This window comes from Anguilla anguilla, chromosome 14, assembly GCF_013347855.1.
Source record: "Anguilla anguilla isolate fAngAng1 chromosome 14, fAngAng1.pri, whole genome shotgun sequence".
Classification (NCBI taxonomy): Eukaryota; Metazoa; Chordata; class Actinopteri; order Anguilliformes; family Anguillidae; genus Anguilla; species Anguilla anguilla.
In genome coordinates this window covers 21,606,341-21,626,018 of record NC_049214.1, presented here as the reverse complement: position 1 = coordinate 21,626,018, position 19,678 = coordinate 21,606,341, and the positions used below count along the sequence as shown (strand labels likewise).

The window sequence follows — 19,678 nt, the reverse complement described above, 5'->3', positions numbered from 1 at the left end:
CCGTCTGTGCGGACCCGGGGTGGTCTGAGCGGCAACCCGATGGGGTCATGTGACCTTGCGCTGGGAAGGAACCCCGGGTCATTGCACAGCAACAGTGGAAAACATATTCGTCAACATGCCGCGGCACCCGGCAAAATAAACGGAACAGACTGACGTATTACCGCACATTCTGACTGCAGGACCACCTGGTGCTCATTTTCCTGTCAGTCACTTGCTTTGTCATTCCAGCGAGGCAAGCAAACACAAAAATGACCAAATTAAAACAAGACGGTTGATACATCCCAGGGCTTATCCATAGCAAAGCCTTATCAGAGGTCTTTTGACCAGAAAGTTCCTTCAGACTGGAAGCAAACATGAAACTATACACATGTGCAATTCAGTATACAAATGTTAATTAGTGGTAACAGTTCAGTTAATACAGGAATTAAGAAAACATTTCAAGAACATTTCATTTCTCGAAGGAAAAAACCTCACAATATTAGCTAGCAGTCTGCACTGAGAACTGATTCAACTGCAATACTGAAAGCAATATATCAAATAACAGCTAAGCTCTCTCATTACTAAATTTTACAGATATTGTGCAGCTGGTAATAACACAAAAAACATCAACAAAAACAAAAGAGTATTATGAGAATTAGTAGGCAGTCATTGTGGAAGAAAATAGTATTAATACGAGGATTTAGATACGATAAGACAAATGAAACCAAAGAAAGGACAAATTATATAAAGGACCAGTAAACCCATATCCCACACTGTTTTTTTAACCAACAATGCAGTCATAGTACTTGATTTACTCCCAACACTACATTGAAGTGAAATTATTTTAAAAAATAAAGGATGCATATGCAGTATACACACACACACACACACACACACACAAATAATAATAAATTGCACACATGCTATCAAGTGGGTGCTCTGGGTGGGTGGTTGCAGCTGACCACATGCCATATCTCAAATGTATCCCAAATTCCAGTGCACAGCCTCTAAGGCACTGATGATACTAAGATACTAGTCCAAATTCACCCGAGCACTCTGCTAGCGGGGCTGCTAACATCATCAGAATTCAACATTTGTTAACTGGAAAGCAAACTAAAACCTGGGCTCCAGACAGAGACTTGGGACACGCGTGACGACGCAACGCCGCCTCCCCCCCCACCCACCCCCCCACCCCCCACCCCCCCCCCCCCACACACACAATATGAAACCAGGCAGTCCGCACTAGAAAGGGCTCAGCCAGACAAACGCCCTCCTTTCATCAGAGCGCCATTCAAAGGAACAGAGCAAAAGTGCCATCAGCGGCCCAAGAACCAGACATTAGGCGGTATGGAGGGAACAAAAAAGAAAAGTTTGTGCTCTAGGATTCCTGCGAGCGGGGTGCGAGCGGGGCGCGAGCGGGGTGCGGGCGGGGCGCGGGCGGGGCGCGGGCGGGGCGCGGCCGCAGCGCGGGGAAGGCTTTCGCAGCGGAGTCGCCCGCGCGCTCCAGAGGAGGGGGCGGGGGGTGACAGCTCCACAAAGCAGGCCTCAAAGACAGAACCTGACAGCTCTGCTCTGTTCCGCATCCGCAAACAGCTGTTCCCGCTGCAGAGGGGGAGCCCGCTGTTTGATGTAGGAACATCTAAGGGGGAAAGGGTTAACGCCAGCACATCTACGCCGCTTTTATCCCTAATCTCCCCAGGATTCACCCAGTCCAGGAACACTGCTACCTAACTGCTTTACAAGCAGGTCTGGGGGCCCCACGGACACCACCACAGCTGAACTGCACGTCTCGCCTGCCCTAAAATGGAGAATCGAATAAGCCATACCCCAAAAAAAAAAACAAAGAATTTTTAATGAACTGGACAGGAAATCAACAGTATTACGCACAGTGTACGCATAATAATCAGAAGTTGTAATGGAAAGTGTGACTAATAAGACTTTCGTACAAATACACACATTCTATAACAAAAACATGTCTACACACACCCGAGAAAATGGATAAAACAAACCAAAGGGCGTTCTATACCTGTATTATGATTCATAAAATAAAATAATCTGCCTATTTGTGATGGCAGATGTGTCTAAATTATCACAGGCCGTCCCCTGGGAACACATACAGTGGATGCTGGAAGTGGAAAACAGCTGTTGAAAATGAGCATCATACCACACACATGTTGTTAAATAAGAAAGAGCCTGTGGAAGTGCTAAGCTTCCCCAGCAGTCTCAGCTGCCAGCCTTCCTCGCTCGCAGAAATATTATGATTGAGAGTTTGAAATAATTACAGCCACAGTCAACTTCTCAAACAAAAAAGCATTAACACTGTCTACCTCACTAAGTTATGGAACAAAGGTACAGATCTGTTACATGGAACACAATTACATTACTATATATATATATATATATATATATATATATATATATCTGCAAACATTTAAAATACCTTTACTACATACCTTTTTTTGCATGGTTAATTCCCTTCTTTACAGTCACATTTCTTTATTTCATTTATGATGCCAAACAACAGAAATTGACAACAGACGCGTCGTGCAGATAAAGGGCTATCGCCTGGGTTACGGCTCGCCTGTCACATTCCTGCAGCTGAAGGGCCGGCGTTTCTGCCCAAACGGTCGCGGTTGCACCGCCCGCGCTGAGAAAACGTGCAGCTAGCGTTTTAATACGTCACAGGCTGCGGAAGACGGGCCTTAAAAAGCCCTGCGGTCATCTCCGCAAAACCGCCAGGCTGGTTACGCTGCCGGGAGATGACAGGCTGCACTTCAGCAGAGTGAAGTTCTACACCATACAGGATCACACTGCCTCACTGCTGAGCGGCTGGGCATGGAGGTGCTAATTACAGTATTGTATTGCTATTTGAAACCCTTACAGTTAGATTCTCACTGTCTTTGGACAGATTTTCATTGGTAATTTTACTGCATGCATGAATTTTATTTGTCATATATGTAACCAAATTACATAATAATAATAATAATAATAACAATAATACTCAAACACTTCCGTTTAGTCACTGCTCATTTTCTGTAATAAACTGAAGCAAGTGACAATTCAAAAATACTGAAGTTCATATGGTTTAAGGGGGACCTGTTTGGTGCTTGACGTTTCTTTGCTTCTCCATCATGTTGACAGTCCTCCGTATGCCTATGAGAACGTAATCCCACTCACACGACCACTTCTCCCCGAAAAACACCCAACTGAGCGAAAAAGCAGATGCTTCTCACATTCTATCGCGTAGTTTGGTGGGGAAGCAGTACCATTTCTGAGATTGCTTTTCTGCGACGACGACAGCAACAGCAAACAACAACAAAAAAAAGTGGACTCATCACAGAAGCAGCTTCCACCAGAAGTGCAAACCAGCAGTTGAGTGTGGACGTTTATAGGAGACTCTGCGTGATTAATACCTCCAATTAGTCACCAAGTGAAAGAGGGAAACCTTGCTGGAGATGCTTCCCGGAACAGCAGGTGAACCAGGAAGTGGAGCCTTCAGGCTTGTCTTCAGCGTTCACAGACCCGCAGCTCACATCCTCGCGCTCCGCGCACACATTTTACACCAGCGCTCTTAACACTTTAACATGAGACGAGTGGCAATTAACACTTTAATATGAAACAAGAAAGCCTCTAAATCATACATCGCTATATAAGCCAACCATAACAATAACATAACATAACCCATTTAAACAAACAAAACAAAAAAAAAAACGGTGTTTAGTGTACCAGAACACTTCCACTTTTGAGGGAATGTTGTACCATACAGAACTACACCTTATCATTTTGTCATGTTTTTCTTTAATAGCAGCTTCAAAGCAGACTCCATAAATGTGCGGTTCTTTACCCTTTCTTCTTGTTATTACACACCGTTTCTTCAAAAGGTCAAAATGAGCATGTGTAGAGTCTAGCATTACTCAGATCAGAACCATATTCACTGGCCTCTCATTTTTCTGATGCTTCTTGATAGCCTGAACAAATTGCCTGAAATTAGTATGCACAAATTTAAAGCAAAAAATTGAATTCAAAATCAGTTAGCAGGTTCCCGTAAGTTTCATCCACCACCTTGAAAATAATATATTTTGTGAGGCAATTTATAATTACAGGTCTGCTTGGCAAATCTCACCAAGTTCTCTCCCAGAGTTTCGTTTATTATTTTTTTACTATTTTTGGCTGGACCGCAACAGCGGGGCCAGCCCTACAAACACGAATGTCTGTGACTGAGTGACTGAGTGAGTGATGAAGTTACACCATTGGTCGGCCGAGTTATGAAGTTACACCATTGGTCGGTCGGATGAAGTGTGATAGGTCCAGCCATATACTAGGTTTTGACCTGGTCTTGTTTAACTTAGTCCTTTCCACAGAGCACACACATATCAGCGAAAGGCTCCAGTCTACATGCTGTCAATAAAGACAAAAACCTCGCGTGTCACAAAAGCGACAGTGCAAAGCGCAAGAGCCAAGCGGGCCTGCACTTCCTCCTCCAGCCCCATTGGACGGGAGCGGGGGCCAATCAAAGGGTCCCGTGTCGCCAGCGGCGCGGGCGGACGCAGCAACAGGATGTTGTGAGGGTTCCCTCGGCCCGTCCCCCCCGCCGCCCTTCGCCTTGACCCTTCCCAGTAACCGGATCAGAGCCGGCGGCTCCGCGCAGGCACTGGGGCGGGGGGGAGGCGAGAGGAGCGGCGGCCCCGCACAGGCACTGGGGCGGGGGGGGAGGCGAGAGGAGCGGCGGCCCCGCGCAGGCACTGGGGCGGGGGGGGGGGGCGAGAGGAGCGGCGGCCCCGCGCAGGCACTGGGGCGGGGGGGGAGGCGAGAGGAGCGGCGGCCACCGCGCAGGCACTGGGGCGGGGGGGAGGCGAGAGGAGCGGCGGCCCCGCGCAGGCACTGGGGCGGGGGGGAGGCGAGAGGAGCGGCGGCCCCGCGCAGGCACTGGGGCGGGGGGGAGGCGAGAGGAGCGGCGGCCCCGCGCAGGCACTGGGGCGGGGGGGAGGCGAGAGGAGCGGCGGCCCCGCGCAGGCACTGGGGCGGGGGGGAGGCGAGAGGAGCGGCGGCCCCGCGCAGGCACTGGGGCGGGGGGGAGGGGAGAGGAGCGGCAGCCACCGCGGGCCTCCTCGCCGGCCAGCGCATTCCGGAGATGTTTGGACTGCGGCGGAGCGGTCGTAAATGTCTCCATTGTTGACGCGCGGCGCGCACTCTTTAGCATGCGAGCTGCCCTGCTCACATCACAGCGCACACTGTGCAGCCATAAACTCAACTGCCACCTATTTCCGTTATGCATTACGGATGTTTGCTCACATATTTTACTGTTAGAAAAGGAAATGAACATCTTTAAGAAAAGAAAAAAGGGAGAAAAGAAAGCAAGGGCGGCTGTTACATCATGGCCTCAGTCTCAGATTAGCGGGGACGGCTAACAGCGGTCCTGTGAGGACGTTGCGATGGCCACTCCCCTCTCACCTTTGCCTGGCTGTCCTTAGGGCCCCGCGGAGTGCATCACAATCGGGTCTGGATGCATCGGGAAAGGCAAAAATAGAGCCATAACAGGCCCCTGTAATGCTATATTAAGATATCAAAGCAGGTGTAGTGCCCTAATAAAATATTGATCTGATAAAAAAAAGAAGCAAAGTGGAAGGACTGGCGGGCAGGGCAGCCACCGCATGAATGTTTGATCAGCCCCGGCGCTTTCCCCGGGAGGCGAACAGCGGCCGCTCCTCGCCAACTCGCTGATTACAAATAAGGGGCCTCCTAATGAAAGCTGAAAAGCAGGGCTTTAACTTCCCCAATCCTGCCCATGTGGCCTCCACGCTAAATCACCCACAGCCCACGGCAGGCCGGGGCCGGGGAGCGGAGGTAAGTTCAGGTTCAGAATCCCCCCGTCGTGGGAAGGAGAAACCAGAGTGGAAACGCCATTCTGACTTCCACCAGTAGCGTGTTTGGTTTGAGCAAATGCAGCAAATGAACAGTATTGAGTGATCTAAAAGGTAGACTTGCAGGATCAAAATGTAAAATGGGTGCAGTTTGCTTCAACTGCGACACACCTCGGCTGGTTGTTATGCCATTGCATTAGCAAGAATGTGTTTCATTTGCCTTAATTTCTGCATAAAATAAGCTCAATGCTGCCATGTAAGCAACATAAAAATATAATGGTGTCACATATAAATGAAATAAGTATGCAAGCTTCTAAATGAGAGATATGTAGGCTATTAACATTTAACCTGAATTGAATTACACACTTAATCACTCAGAAGGCAAACCTTAACAAAAAATAAGAAAAAGTTATGTTACTAATCTTAGCAAGTTTGTAGATTTGACCTCCCAGACAAGTACTTTCTCTACGTGTACTTTTCATATGCCTACTTATGTATACCACAAATTCTGAACAGCAGTTGTGTAGTAATTCCAATAAATAGCAGTGCAAAATGATTCTGTTCTTGTATGTGTGTGTGTGTGTGTACGTGTGCGCATGCACATGCATGCGTTTGTGCACGTGCGTGTGTGTTTGTAAGTGTGCATGCGTGCACAAATGCATGTCTGTACGTTTGCAAGCACGATGCCTGATTTCTTAGCCACATTTAAACCTCAGTTTGTTGGTTTGAGAAAACTGGAAATCACTCAGCCCAGGATTAGAACTTTTGTGGGAAACAGTGACAGAAAACACAATGGAGAAAAAAAGGAAATGAATTGAGATGCAGGGATTTAAAACACTCTAAGACAGCCCTCCTTAAATGACACAGGAATTGAAAAAAATAAAAAATAGAACGACGTCAACTGAGACTACCTGCCAAAACCTGAAAAACAGAGCCCCTGCCAAGTCGACGACAGGGAGACAGAGAAAGAGGAAGAGGGTTGGCTTAGTGTGAGAACACAACACCATCAGCAGCCAAGGTTCCCTCAGCTATTCCTGGGCTTGAATGAAACGCAATCTCGCCGTGATCTCCGACGCATCCAGCGCCAAAACCTTTACATGGAATTCACATACAGCCGTGCGGAGAGGATCCGGAGCGTGACGTCGGAGACCAGCCCTCGGCCGTTTTAACTGGCGGGGAGAGGAGATGATGATGAAGCGTTTGACACCGGGATCGGGCGCAGCCGGAGCAGGCCTTCCAGGGCCACGGCGGGCGGGCGCATGCGCACTCTGGGCGTGCGTGCTTCTCCCTCCGCTTCTCCGAGCCGCGCTTCCTGCGCCTCTGCGCACTCGGCCGCTCGCTGGCCGCCCCTGGCTGAGGGCCAATAGCGATTCGAGCACAAAACGAACAATAAATCATTATGCGGTGACACCAAACAGCACAGAGATGCGGCCTGACCAGCGTTGTGACCTCCTGAGAGCGAAGCCTGAATGTAAATCGCGGGAGTCCGAGCGCGCCGCGTCCTCGGCTAGCGCGCGGCGCTCCGTTCTCCTCTGTGAAATCCTGCGGTGGGTACGGATGGCCTGCTTGAGCGATCCCCACTGCTTTCAAGAAATCTGACCGCTTGAAAGGGATCAGCCGGCCAAAAGTGGTTCGCCACACCGTGCTACCTTGACGCATAATTCCTGGTCTTGGCAGCTTCCGTTTTTGGGGGATTAGACCTGGCTTCCCTGGCCTTCCGCGCTGCCCTGTTGCCTTGGCGACGGCGAATTCACACCGACACTTGAGAGTACGGGTCCCCTCTCCCCTAGCAGGCCCGCACAGCCTCAGTGCTGAGCAGTTTGGTCAAGAGGCCCTCACTGAAGGTCTCTCGGAGGTCAAGAGCCCACGGAAATAAATCTGAACTACGGAGGAACTGGCCCTTCAAGCTTGAGCCAAGCTCTTTAATACAAAACGAAATGAAATTTCAGGGGCACATCAGAGCCTTAAGTGAAGAGCATTGCTCCTATGATGGGCCAATATGAAGACACAACATACATGCCTTTAAGAGGCAACAGATTTGATGCACAGTTAATGTTGTAAATTAATAACTTAAAATGTCATGCTCAAAAAGTAGACTCATTTGTCATTTGAACCTCTTTTATTTATTGCTTATTTTTAAACTATTAGTTTCCAGAGCCACAACTCACAACTAAAGCCATATAGATATTCAACAGCTCTCTAGACTCAAATTCCCCACTTAATAATAAAATAAGCAAGCTAAAATACCTTGCAATACAATTAAAACATGCTATATCTTTTCCTTCGTAAGTTGACATTTGTGCTTATCCGCATCTTCAATGAATGTGAAAAATTGGTGCAGTAATAACATAAATCAAGCGTGTATCGGCACCGGCCAGTACGGACAGTCAAATAGCGGTTATTGATATGGGAGTGCAGCCCTGCTCTTTAGAAAAAGCACGCCGAAGCTCCTGTAGCCAGTGCATGCCAGATGTCACACTCGCAGGAGCTGACAGATATGTCCAGAATGAGAAATGTGTGCATCGCCAGTCTACAGTCGCTGAAACCACCAGAGCAGAGGGCGAATCTGAAGGACACCAGAGTTCAGGGGCAGTACAAGGCAAACACGTAAAGAAACCGACGGCATTGTATTTACACACAGGTACACTGAAAACGGCTGAAAAGGGCGCGCAAACAGGAGCCACTACGGTAAAGCGCGGCGTCTCCGGAGACGATGAAGACGAGGACGTTTAGCGGTGTTTGGAGCGCGGCGACAAGGAGAAAATAAGGCGAAAGTGTGCGTCGCGCTGGCGCTGAAAAGGATGAAAGACGAGCGCAGGCGCTAAACAGTTTGCGAAACAGTTTGAGGCGACTGAAAAGCAGGGGACGACTGGAGCGGGAGCACGGAGGCAGAGACGGAAGGCTGAGCTGAAGGACAGGGGGATGAAAAGCAGGAGGATTCGCCCCCCACACACACAACCTCAGCAGCAAGGCAACGGCATCTTCATTTCATTTCATTTAAAAAAAAAACCACATCCCGTGTTGTTGTCAATCACACAAATCTTTGATGGCTTTGTCATGTCAGCTGTCAAAAAAGATTAATTTCAAAGCCAGATAATTTTTCATAAATGACAAGACCCCTTGGCCTTCAAACTTCATCTCATAAAAGGAAAGGGGGGGGGGGGGGTAAAATCACACTGTGCTTTTTTTGTGACATGCAAAAAAAGTTCTCTGTTAGATTGCCTTTAAATTCCACCACTGTTTTGGCCACCTCAGAGAAACTCTGAACGCCTTTATGAATAAGATTGCGTTAAATTGTGGGAAAAAGATTATTTTAGAAAACTAGACATACTTTATTAGTTGAATTAGAATGGTGGCAAATAATGCTAGATATTCTACTTTCAGAAGAACAACGATTACATATAGTTTTACAGAAATAATAAAATACAGAAAATATATATAAGTACATGGATGCAAAAGATTGATAACAGGTACATATGATGCATTGAAATAACCTGTTACAATACATTAGAATGACTGATATGCAATCGGTACTCACATTTGTTACTGCTATTAATGTTTATGCTGCTTAAACAAGATAAAAGACCTCTTAACATGCCACTCAAACCCAGCACAGCTACCCAGCCTATAGCCGATGTAAGCGGCAATGCCACAGGTTCCTGCAGCAGATGAGAGCACTGCTACTAAAGCCTACATGTGAAAAGCTTTCAGGAATGGACAAAGAGAGCACCTGATTCGTACCGCAGGGCTAATTTGAGGATACTGAGGTCACATAGAATCTTACCTCCTCAGCCACAATCGATAGCACAGGGTACTAGCAATCATATGGCCAACAAATTACTCGTCAAACTTGTGCCTATTACTTCTTTTTACAGAGTTACACATGAATTAAATTATTTAATATAGCCTTCAGGATATTTGTATGTGTGAAGTTAATGACTCCTGTGAGGTTTAATTTTCTTCCCACACATACATGATACTTCAGTTGTAAAACAAATATGTTCAAGGTTAGTGACATTCAAAACATTATTTCCTACCATAAAATATATCGTTCATTTTGGTTTTACCGTTCCTCCGAGCTCCACGGATGAAATATAACCACAGAGAGAACTTGAAATTGCTTCTAAATCATTGCCTGAACTGCTCACAGAATTGTTCCAATTTCTCAAGCATGACTGAAGTCATTCAAGAATGAAAATCATGATTTGAAGTACTTAAACAGTCCCGCGAGTGATTCATCTGTACAAATTTTTGTGGTGACGTGCACAAAAAAAGAACAATTTACAGAAAGTTTCAACATGATTTAAGTAAACAACTTAAGCTATCAATGTGATTATGTAATCTGTTGACTTATTTAGCTCTAATATGCCGTTGAGAATGTAATGAGGTATATGAGAATAATGAATGGGACCATGGAAAAATGAGCCTCACAAGTTGCCCTGCGATTATGAAACTGCAATTCAGCTTGTTCTGCACTGCATCACATCCAACTACGAAAGGACAACGAGATTCCCAGAATAACACAGAGCAAGCAACTCCACAGTATATACTCCGACACTGTTGTGCTTGGATTTTTGTATTTGGAGGGGGAAAGATATGTATGTAAACAAAATGGGGGATACTAGGATTTTCTGCTGTGACGAAATAGATACATTAACAGTATTTATTTTAAACCGACACCTGAAACAGGTTCTCACTACAGGTATTAGGCTAACTAAACAGGTTTTCAACATCATTTACTGTTCATGAATCAATAGTGATGATTTTTATTTAGCCTACTATGCTATTTTGCTTGCCTTTGTAATGAAATTGAATCAGGTAACCAATAAAAAAAACCAGCACCCATTTTCACTGGTCTCTCTCAGATGTTGCTACGTATCAACGTAACAGCTGATTGTTATTTGACAAGACTATTATTGTTATTATTATTATTATTATTATTGTTGTATATTTGCATGTATTTCATTGAAAATGCCCAGTGTGTACATATTGATGGGATTTATAATCTGTGTAGAATCTTGGACCTAATTATGTCAGGCAATGTAGCAAAACTGTCCCTACTGCTCTTGCAAACAGTTACAGCACTGTACAAATAGATGTTGCATAAATGAACATGAATTAATGCACGCACTATTTATAGAGTACTATCCAAACCAATACTGCATTAATGGTTGGGACAGTACTGAAAATATTATGATTAGAATTTGTCATATTTCCCAGCATAAGGTAAAACCAGGCATTGGACCAACCCAAGAAACAATTTTTGAAAGCAATTGAAAAAGTTTAAATAAATATTTGCCCCTGGTCCGTAAAGTAATGAGAGGAGTTAAAACACCCCACTCTCCTTGAACAAACACCAAATGGCTGAGTAAAGACCTACGTGTTGTCAGACCCTCAAAGCAGAATAAATGTCACCTGTAGCCTTTTCAAATACTGTAACCATGATCACACTTGGTAGGCTTCTGCATTACATCCATGGGCTCTACCGTGAGACATTAAAGCAGCCCTCTGCTGATTTAGCCAGACTGGCCCAGAAGCCTCACGTGAAATTTTACGCTCGTGAAACTTCCGCAGATTCGCAGATGCTTAGAGCGACAGGTCTGAACCGAGCCTCCCACAACTCCTCTCTTCATCATGCGACTACAAGGCCAGTTCTCCAAAATCCAAAATCCCACAAACTATTCCAGAAGAAAGCACAAACCAAACCACTGACTTCTCACCTTTGCTGAGTCTGTGGTGCCGACCGAGCTGGAAAGTCAGACGCATTATCGCTATACTGCAACAGGGCACTGCTTGCGCTGTTAATTAGGCTATCTGCCTTAAGGCTCTCCTTACCTGATGACACCCGTGTAAGCTGGACTCCCTTCCGTAGGCATAGGATGCTCTCTCAGCTTTACCTGAGTGGAGGAAACAGAGAAAAAACTTCCATAAACAAATATTCCTCATATACAGCATGCCCCTATTTCTCCCACTATCACTGAATGACATTTCTGGATGCGTGCAAGGGAAATCGCAGAGATCTAACAGTGCTGATTCTGCACGCTGAAGAGGTGATGGAGAGCGAGTGTCAGATAGCCCACCTTTCTGGCAAGGAAAAGGGCAAAGATGATTTTATCACCACTACAATTTCAAAACAAGACTAAGGAGACGCTGTGCTAATTCATCACAGTATCGAGGCTCCTGAGACTCAGGGACTTGGTTTAAGAGCTGATCATTACTGGCTCTCAAATCTGCAGAATTACAGAAACTACAATATAGTACTACAGCCCACTACGATGCATTTGAACACAGCCAGCTGGACAAATGTAGAAAATCCAGATTCAGAAAGTAAAAGTACTCCAGTAGTTTTGTTCCAATCTCCGGGATTTGCTAATTAGCACAATTCTTCAGCCAGGAGGTAGAACTAATTAGTGAAACCAGCAAGCAGACTGAGTTCATGGGTGGAAGAAACACATGGCAGGACTTTTACTTTCTGACCCCTGGACTTTCCACCTCTGGTGCTGGACACCTACATTTACCCTGTGTGTTAAATGCTTACTGTGTCATCACTAATTCACTCAGCTATGCAGGCTATTAGCTACTTTCTAAAGTGACAAAAGCGCCTATGATGATAATGTATAAAAAGACTATTTTTCACAAATGGAATAATGACACATCATTAGAGGAAGGGCATGAGGTGCTCATACTACATTCCAGCAGAGGACCTTGACTGAATTCATTCTGCCTGATAAATGCTACTCGCAGAACCAACCAAATTGGTAAATTTGAGTAAACAACAGCATGGCAGTGGCTATGCACCACACCAAAGAATATCACACATATTGATCAAATACTGTAGCCAAGAAAATACACAAAGAATCTCAACTTCCCACCTGCAGGTTTTACCTTGCAGAACTACCAGATGCATCTGCACCTTTAGATTTAGATTAATTTCCAAATACTTGTTTAGTGGAACAACAATTGTAGGGCCATGATGATGAAAATGTATTTATTTATCTTAATAATTTAGTCTCAAATTGCCACCTTCTACAAATGATCTGTTTGCTTCAATCGGAAATCAATTCTAAGGTTATCCCTGTAATATATTTCAGTACCAACAATGTATTCATAAAAAAGAGGTGACTTAAGAAGACCTTAAGATTAAGGAGCAGAGCTCATGGACTCTCTTAAGGACACGCTGTGAAGCGTTTTGCTCAAAACATGGATGGGAGAACGCAGAAGCAGAGAGGAACATGGCCTCAAACCCACGGTGAGAGATGCTTATTTCCCCCTTCACTATCCTTGCAAGCCAGGAGGACACACAGTGCTTCGACACAGGGCTCACACTCTTTGGCTCTTCAACACCACCGCCCCCCTTTCTCTTCCCCCTCCCCCCACTAACCCAAAGCCTGCATTCCTCATCTCGCCGTGCTCTTCGGCATAACCACACAGCACTTCAGTCTGAATATCCAGCACCTTGCAGCTGTACTTTTAAACTGCAGCCCACATTTGCATGCGGGTAATAAACACGGTGCATCTCGGGGGCTGGAGCTTCAAACATCAAATATTTGTTTTTGCTGCAGCCGTAAGTATAACGATTATAATACTTAGAACACGGTTTATCCACAAAAAATGCCTGCATGCATAATTTGCTTGCAAGCTTATCCACAAGCATTTAAACTGAGCCCAATTTGATTTGATTTTTTTTGAAGTGTCATTTATAAACTTACAAAGTGCTCTTCCAACTACACCTGGACTTTTAGTTGTCTGATAAACAAAATAACTTCACTCCATTTTGATGAGAACAGCACTTGTGCAGCGAAGGGAACTGAGAAATAGCACAGAATGAGAGCAAAACGAAGATGCTCTATGACTTTCGGTTGGATTAATTTTTTTCTCATGAGGCTTCAGTTGAAGCCTTGCTTGTGTGCGCCGTTACCCCGGCCTGGAATGCCCAGTCGCTGGTACTTCACCGCACCGCATGCCAGGAAATGAAAATTAACTACATTACAAGCAGGGGCCATAGGAAGACTTCGACAGATGAGCAACGGTGTTGCGAGAGCTCACGTACTGAAAACAGATGCCCGGGCACAGGACGGAAAAGCATTAAAAAGCCATAGAATAAATCCGTGTACGCAGTCAACAGCGCATAACAAGCGATGACATCATGAGAAGGTGTGTCTATCACAAACACAGCGCGTCTCACGGTACATTCGTTGACCTTGACAGCAGAAGCTTGAATAGCGTTGAATAATGAAACCGTCCCTGTGAACCAGTCAGAGAGGCGTGGAGCTCATTCAGAAAGGCTGAAATATGAGTCGTAAAAACGGCTTTCGTTTTTTCATCAATACCCTCTCCGTATGCATTCAGCACTCATTTAGGCCACTGTCCGTAAACAAAATAAAGGCTCTCACTTAACTTTACATCAGGGGTCCAAAAAGCGCCGGTGTGGGTGCATGTTTTCGTATTAGCCCAGTGCTAAGACACTCGATTCTACATATGAAGACTTTGATTAGTGAATTTGTTAAATCAGGTGTTATAGTGCTAGGCTAAACCTAAATGTGGACCTACACTGGTCCTTTTTGGATAAGTTTGGGAACCCCTGCTTTTTTACAGGAAAAATACTAATTGAGTGGCCCACTTCTCAGCTGCCCTCCCATGAGAGTTTCATTTGGTGTAATAGTTATATATATATATATAATATAATTTGGTGTAATAGTTTGTTGAGGTTTGCTGTCAGCCAGTGACTGAGAGCCCCTTTATCACAAAAGGTAAGTCCAGACATTACTTCAGACAGGTTATTCAAGGCAATTATAGACAAATTTATATATATATATATATATATATATATATATATATATATATAATATAATTTCAGTAATTTCAGCTCCTGGAGTTTAGCTATGTCCTCTGTGAGGGATGTATGTCTTCTGCACAATGATCTAATGGAAAGAGTTGAACAGTGCGGGAGCCACTTAAGTTTGCAGGTTTGTTACGACTTTTGACTAAAAAGATGAGCTACACATAATACGTTAATGAAATTAATATTTTGTCATGTGGTATACTGGATGCTCAGGAAACCTAGCTACTTATTTTATTCTCACATTCAATGTCTTCAGTCATTAGTCATTAGTATTTTGTAAAAACAAATATATTTTCATACAAGATGCACGCGTAGCCAGTTTAACATCTCTGTCTTTCTCCTCCAGGACAAAAGATAACCACCCCCCCCCCCCCACCCCACCCCCCAGCCCCAAAGTGCCTCTGCTCATGCGTGATCGTGAGATCTTGCCAGGCTGACTCATTTGGAATTTAGGAACCGGCTCTCATAGGCTATTATGGGAGGTCTTAATGAACCACTTGATTAAGCACATCACAGGACAGAAAGAAAAACAGTCAAACTTCCTGGCTTTCCGTTCTAATGTAAAGCCATTCCTTTAATCATTTCTAAAATTGGAAAAACACAATTTTTCAAATTCAATGCAAATACATAAACAATGATTTGGATAGAGCCCAGTCAAGCAGGTATGACTCCACTTCCTACAACCACACTGACAAAGTAACAGAGACCCAAACTTCCTGTACACAGTGAATGACAGGCTCCATAATGAATAATAATTTCAAAACGATGTCTCATGACAGGCAATTTCTTCAGAAAATTAAGCTGCAAATGTTTTTTCTTCTTTTTTTTTTTCAACGGGAAAACAAATATGGAACGCCTCCAACTTGCCCCTCAACATGGGCTTTCTTCCTTTTTAATCCCATTAGATATTTGATCTGCCTGTCCCCCACAGTTGCCCTAGGTGTGAAGGGGGATTGTGTGCAGTCTTCGCCTAGGGACAGGCGGGCTCTTATGCGAATCTGCTCCACAGCCAAGATACTGCACATCCACAGCTTCACAATTTACCCGAAAATCACTTTTTATGACTGACGAAATTTCCAAAGAGGGGAGAGGGAAAATACCCGCCCAAAAATCAAGTGTTATTAATGTCACGTCTGAAAGAAAATTACTGATCAGATTTATATATTAATGAAGACAGTTCATACAAATATTTCTAAATGCTAGTACATGTTTACAAATCTAAAGAAAACGTATTTTACTGAAGATTAATACATAATAATTTATGTTAGTTCATGACATGTTCAAGGACTAGTCCTGAAACATTATTAAAATTACAAAATATTATTTTTTTACACAGCAATGGTACAACAGATTTTACACTGTAACTGTCAAGCATTCATGCTAGTAAATAGAATGCAATGGTAATTATGAAAAGCATGACACCATTTTATTTATGTTAAGAATTAACCTTTTAAATGAAACATTAACCACTGAATGTAAAGGGGAAAATGCTAATGAAAATGTGTGTCCAGGTTGCAAAATATTAATAATATTAAATGCAGCATTAGCAGAAGGGGCAGGAGCAGTGGTAGAAATAGTATGAAATTATGAAAATTGATACTGATCCATGGACAGACTGAAAATATCTAGTTCCTTTTACGCTGCAAAAGCTTTCAACTGCCAAGAATGTTAAATAATAAAAAAATACAGAACAATCTCAGCCCTTAATTGAGCCACAGGGCGAATGGGTCAGTCGTCTTAAGTGCTGGCTAATTAAAAATTAAAAATACAAAATGACAAAGCCGGTGATTTAAAAGCGTTAATACTGTAAGAAAATCACAGGAAATGAGGGTGTCTAGGTTAGCTTGTTTCTGTGAAGCCTTGCATTAAGCAGAAGAGCATTAAGCAGAAGAGAAGGAGGAACGCTTCTCAGTCTTCTGTTCTCTTCAGATAACTCTGACGTGCCCGTTTAACCTTCCTTACATCAACACGCATGTCAAACGCAATGACGTCCAAGAGAAATCTTTCCAAATGAGCCTGTAAACTCTCATATTTCCTCTTCTGTCTTCGCAGCAATATCAAAGAAAAAAAATATACACAAAAACATTGATCTTTCATGAAAACAACACTGTGGTTTTACAATACTTTTACAAGTTTCAGAAGTAGCTCACAACTGTGACTCACGCACAATGCAGCTATCATTCCGTGCCCTGCGCTGGCATTTATTGTGTATGAATGTGGAAACAATCTCCATAGGATAAAAACACATGTCCATCCACGTACGGTGTGTTTAAGGTTCCTTTATTGTTTCGTTTTTTTTTTAAGCATTTTTCTTTTTTTTGAAAGCATTGCACAACACAGAATTTTACATGACAATGCAGTGAACCCCGAGCCCTACAGGAAAGGGAAACACTGGCTGGCAGAAAAGAAAAAAATTCAACGGGAGATGAAAGAAAACAATATATATTTTATATAAGTTTTTAAAAAATACAAATGTGTTTAAATTAAGAGATGGATAAAATGGAAAAAAAGAAGCCTTTTTGGAAGGCAGGGCAGAACGCTTTGGCAAGCGCCCACGTCTACACTGAAGTGAACCTGGCAACGGGGTGACGAATGACAAAAAGAAGCAGATTGGTCAAGGTCAGGGGTAAGGGGGAGGGGCGGGCTGGGCAGGGGACTGGCACTGCCAGTCTGTGCCAAGTGCGCTTTTAAAGGGTCCTGCGCTAGCCTATTTCATATGATATGTTTTTCTGTCTTTTTTTGTATCATACCAGATCAAGACCATATTATTCATTGCCAGGTCAGTGACTGATGCTTAATTCTTGACTTGTTCTTTCACCATTTGCTGCAAAGCGGTTATGTGTGGATGATTTATTCAATAAATAATGAACAACACACAGAAAACAGAGGAAAAGCATACTGTGTATTCTTCTGAAAATGACCAATAACGTTTTATATCGAAGATACAAGGGTTACAATGAAGTTCTTCTTGTCATTGGCTTTGCTTTCAGTTTGGATGCATGTGAAATATATAAGTGTGAGTGCAGCAGTCACAGAGAGGAGACATGAAGGCAAACAGGAACGAAGGGTTAAAAAAAATCTATTCCTGTTTTATGTGGGGGAGGATGGGCGAACTGCATAGACATGAATCATTCTTAGTAATTCAAGTGTTTCCATGACATCAATGGGCACCCTTCCAGAACTCCAACAAAGTCTGAAAGGTACTAAAGGAAAGCCACTGTAGCCATAGGGAAGCTGGCTTCAAAACATTCAATATAAAAAATAAAAAATAAATTAAAAAAATAAATTAAAAAACAGCGGAGCCCGAAACATTGTTTCTCTTCGAAAGCAGCTAATTTTGCATTCAAAATTAATTTTACACATTGGTCGATGAGCACCCAACTGAAAATCCCTGGCAGACTTGTCAATTCCTTGGCACAAGGATAGCTGAATAAATCAAAAGATTGATGAATAAATGAAAAAAGGTTGGGCGGAATACACGATGCCTTCTGTCCTCGCCAGCCATCGCATCGATCGATCTGTTTGCCGATCGGCGCCACCGCTGCGTTCCGCAAACTATTGATAAGGTTATAGGCGGCAGAATTCCGGAAAATTAAAATTCAACATAAGCTTCATGGGAGCTGTGCACTTGTTAAGTTCTTTTGAATGCGCTTGATTACATTCTAGGCAGGCACCCCAATGCAAAAGAGCCTTCATTATCTAGCCCCCCACCCATCCACCCACCCACCCACCCACCCAACCACCCTCCCCTGTCGAGAAATCAATAATAAAAAAAAAACCAACAAACCCACATAGACAACAGCTAAAGCAAATATAGGAATATGAATGCACAGGTAAACACATATAGAACAGACACAATACGCCTGCCCAGGGTGGCACACGCCCTGTTCTCAGCGCACGCAAAAAGCCATTTGCCTTTGTGCTCTTTTCCGTAGATATTAGGCAATATAGCGAGTCGTTTTGCTTTGAAAATCTCTCGGTTTCGAAGCCAAAAAAAAAAAAAACCCGAAGCCCCGAACCCCCGCGGGTTTGTTTTTTACCCATAAAGGCGAAGGAGAGCCGCCGGTACCGCGGCTTGCTGCTCTGCGTGCGTGCGTTTGTTTGTTTCAGACAAACCTCCGTTACTGAAATGCGGCAGTCACTGCAGATTTTTTTTTGGCACGGTGACAATGGTGGCACTGCCAAGCCCTATGGCTAAAACTACTAAAAGACGCATAAGGATGGCATTAGAGCTCAAATCTTTTTTCCTTTTTTTTTTTTTTTTTCCTTCATGGAGTACCTTGGTCTGGGTTTTTTGGTGTTTTGTTCGTTGTTTTGCCCTTCTGTATATATATATATATATATATATATATGTTGACTGCTGTGGTGTTATGAATGGTAATACTGGAAATGTACTCTTCGTTTTTTTTTTTTTAACGAACTCCTGCCCTCCACATATTTTCATTTATTTATTTATTTCAACCAGTTACAAGAGAAATTTAAACATTCATTCTCTTTTGTGTGGGGGATTTGGGTTATAATTCCACAATACCTGAAACACAATGCCTGTTGGAGACACACACACAGCTTTATGCTATACACTAAAACCTAAACAAATGAACAATGCACTCCATTATGTTCCTGTAAGAACAAAATAACATGCAGAATTCCTGAAGCAACATCCAGGATGACTGGATCCCCGAAATCCAGGAAAAGCTATTATTGATCTGAACATCACTTAGCTTTTCTCAGCACAAAGGAAGGATGCAAGTCCTAGCTCATAAATTTCGGTTACACATTGTAATGCAAAAAGATGAGGCCAATTTATTGTGTAAAAATGCATTTAGATGTACTTAACATTCATTTTGTACATGTCTCTCCTTCCAAGGGGAGCTGACAGCCAAATGTTAAAAATTCACCACTCAAGTAAAGAAGAGCTGGATTACAAATAGGCAAGAAAGGGGGGGTGGGGACATTTTTCAATTAGGGGCATAAATACTTTAGCCCAGAAGCAGTC

The 19,678-nt window shown here is 43.6% G+C and overlaps 1 protein-coding gene across 21 annotated transcripts in view; it reads right to left on the bottom strand.

The window, feature by feature from the left end:
• LOC118213237 (transcription factor 4-like) overlaps positions 1-19,678 on the bottom strand; it is a 169,888-nt gene that overhangs the window by 80,154 nt on the left and 70,056 nt on the right. For 20 of the 21 annotated variants that reach the window (XM_035392039.1, XM_035392038.1, XM_035392040.1 and 17 more), the window contains one exon: positions 11,676-11,737. In XM_035392039.1, the coding sequence (XP_035247930.1) occupies positions 11,676-11,737 (62 nt within the window). Of the gene's footprint in view, positions 1-2,432; positions 2,558-11,675; positions 11,738-19,678 lie in introns of those variants that run through there. The other variant, XM_035392052.1, reaches the window with a different exon arrangement.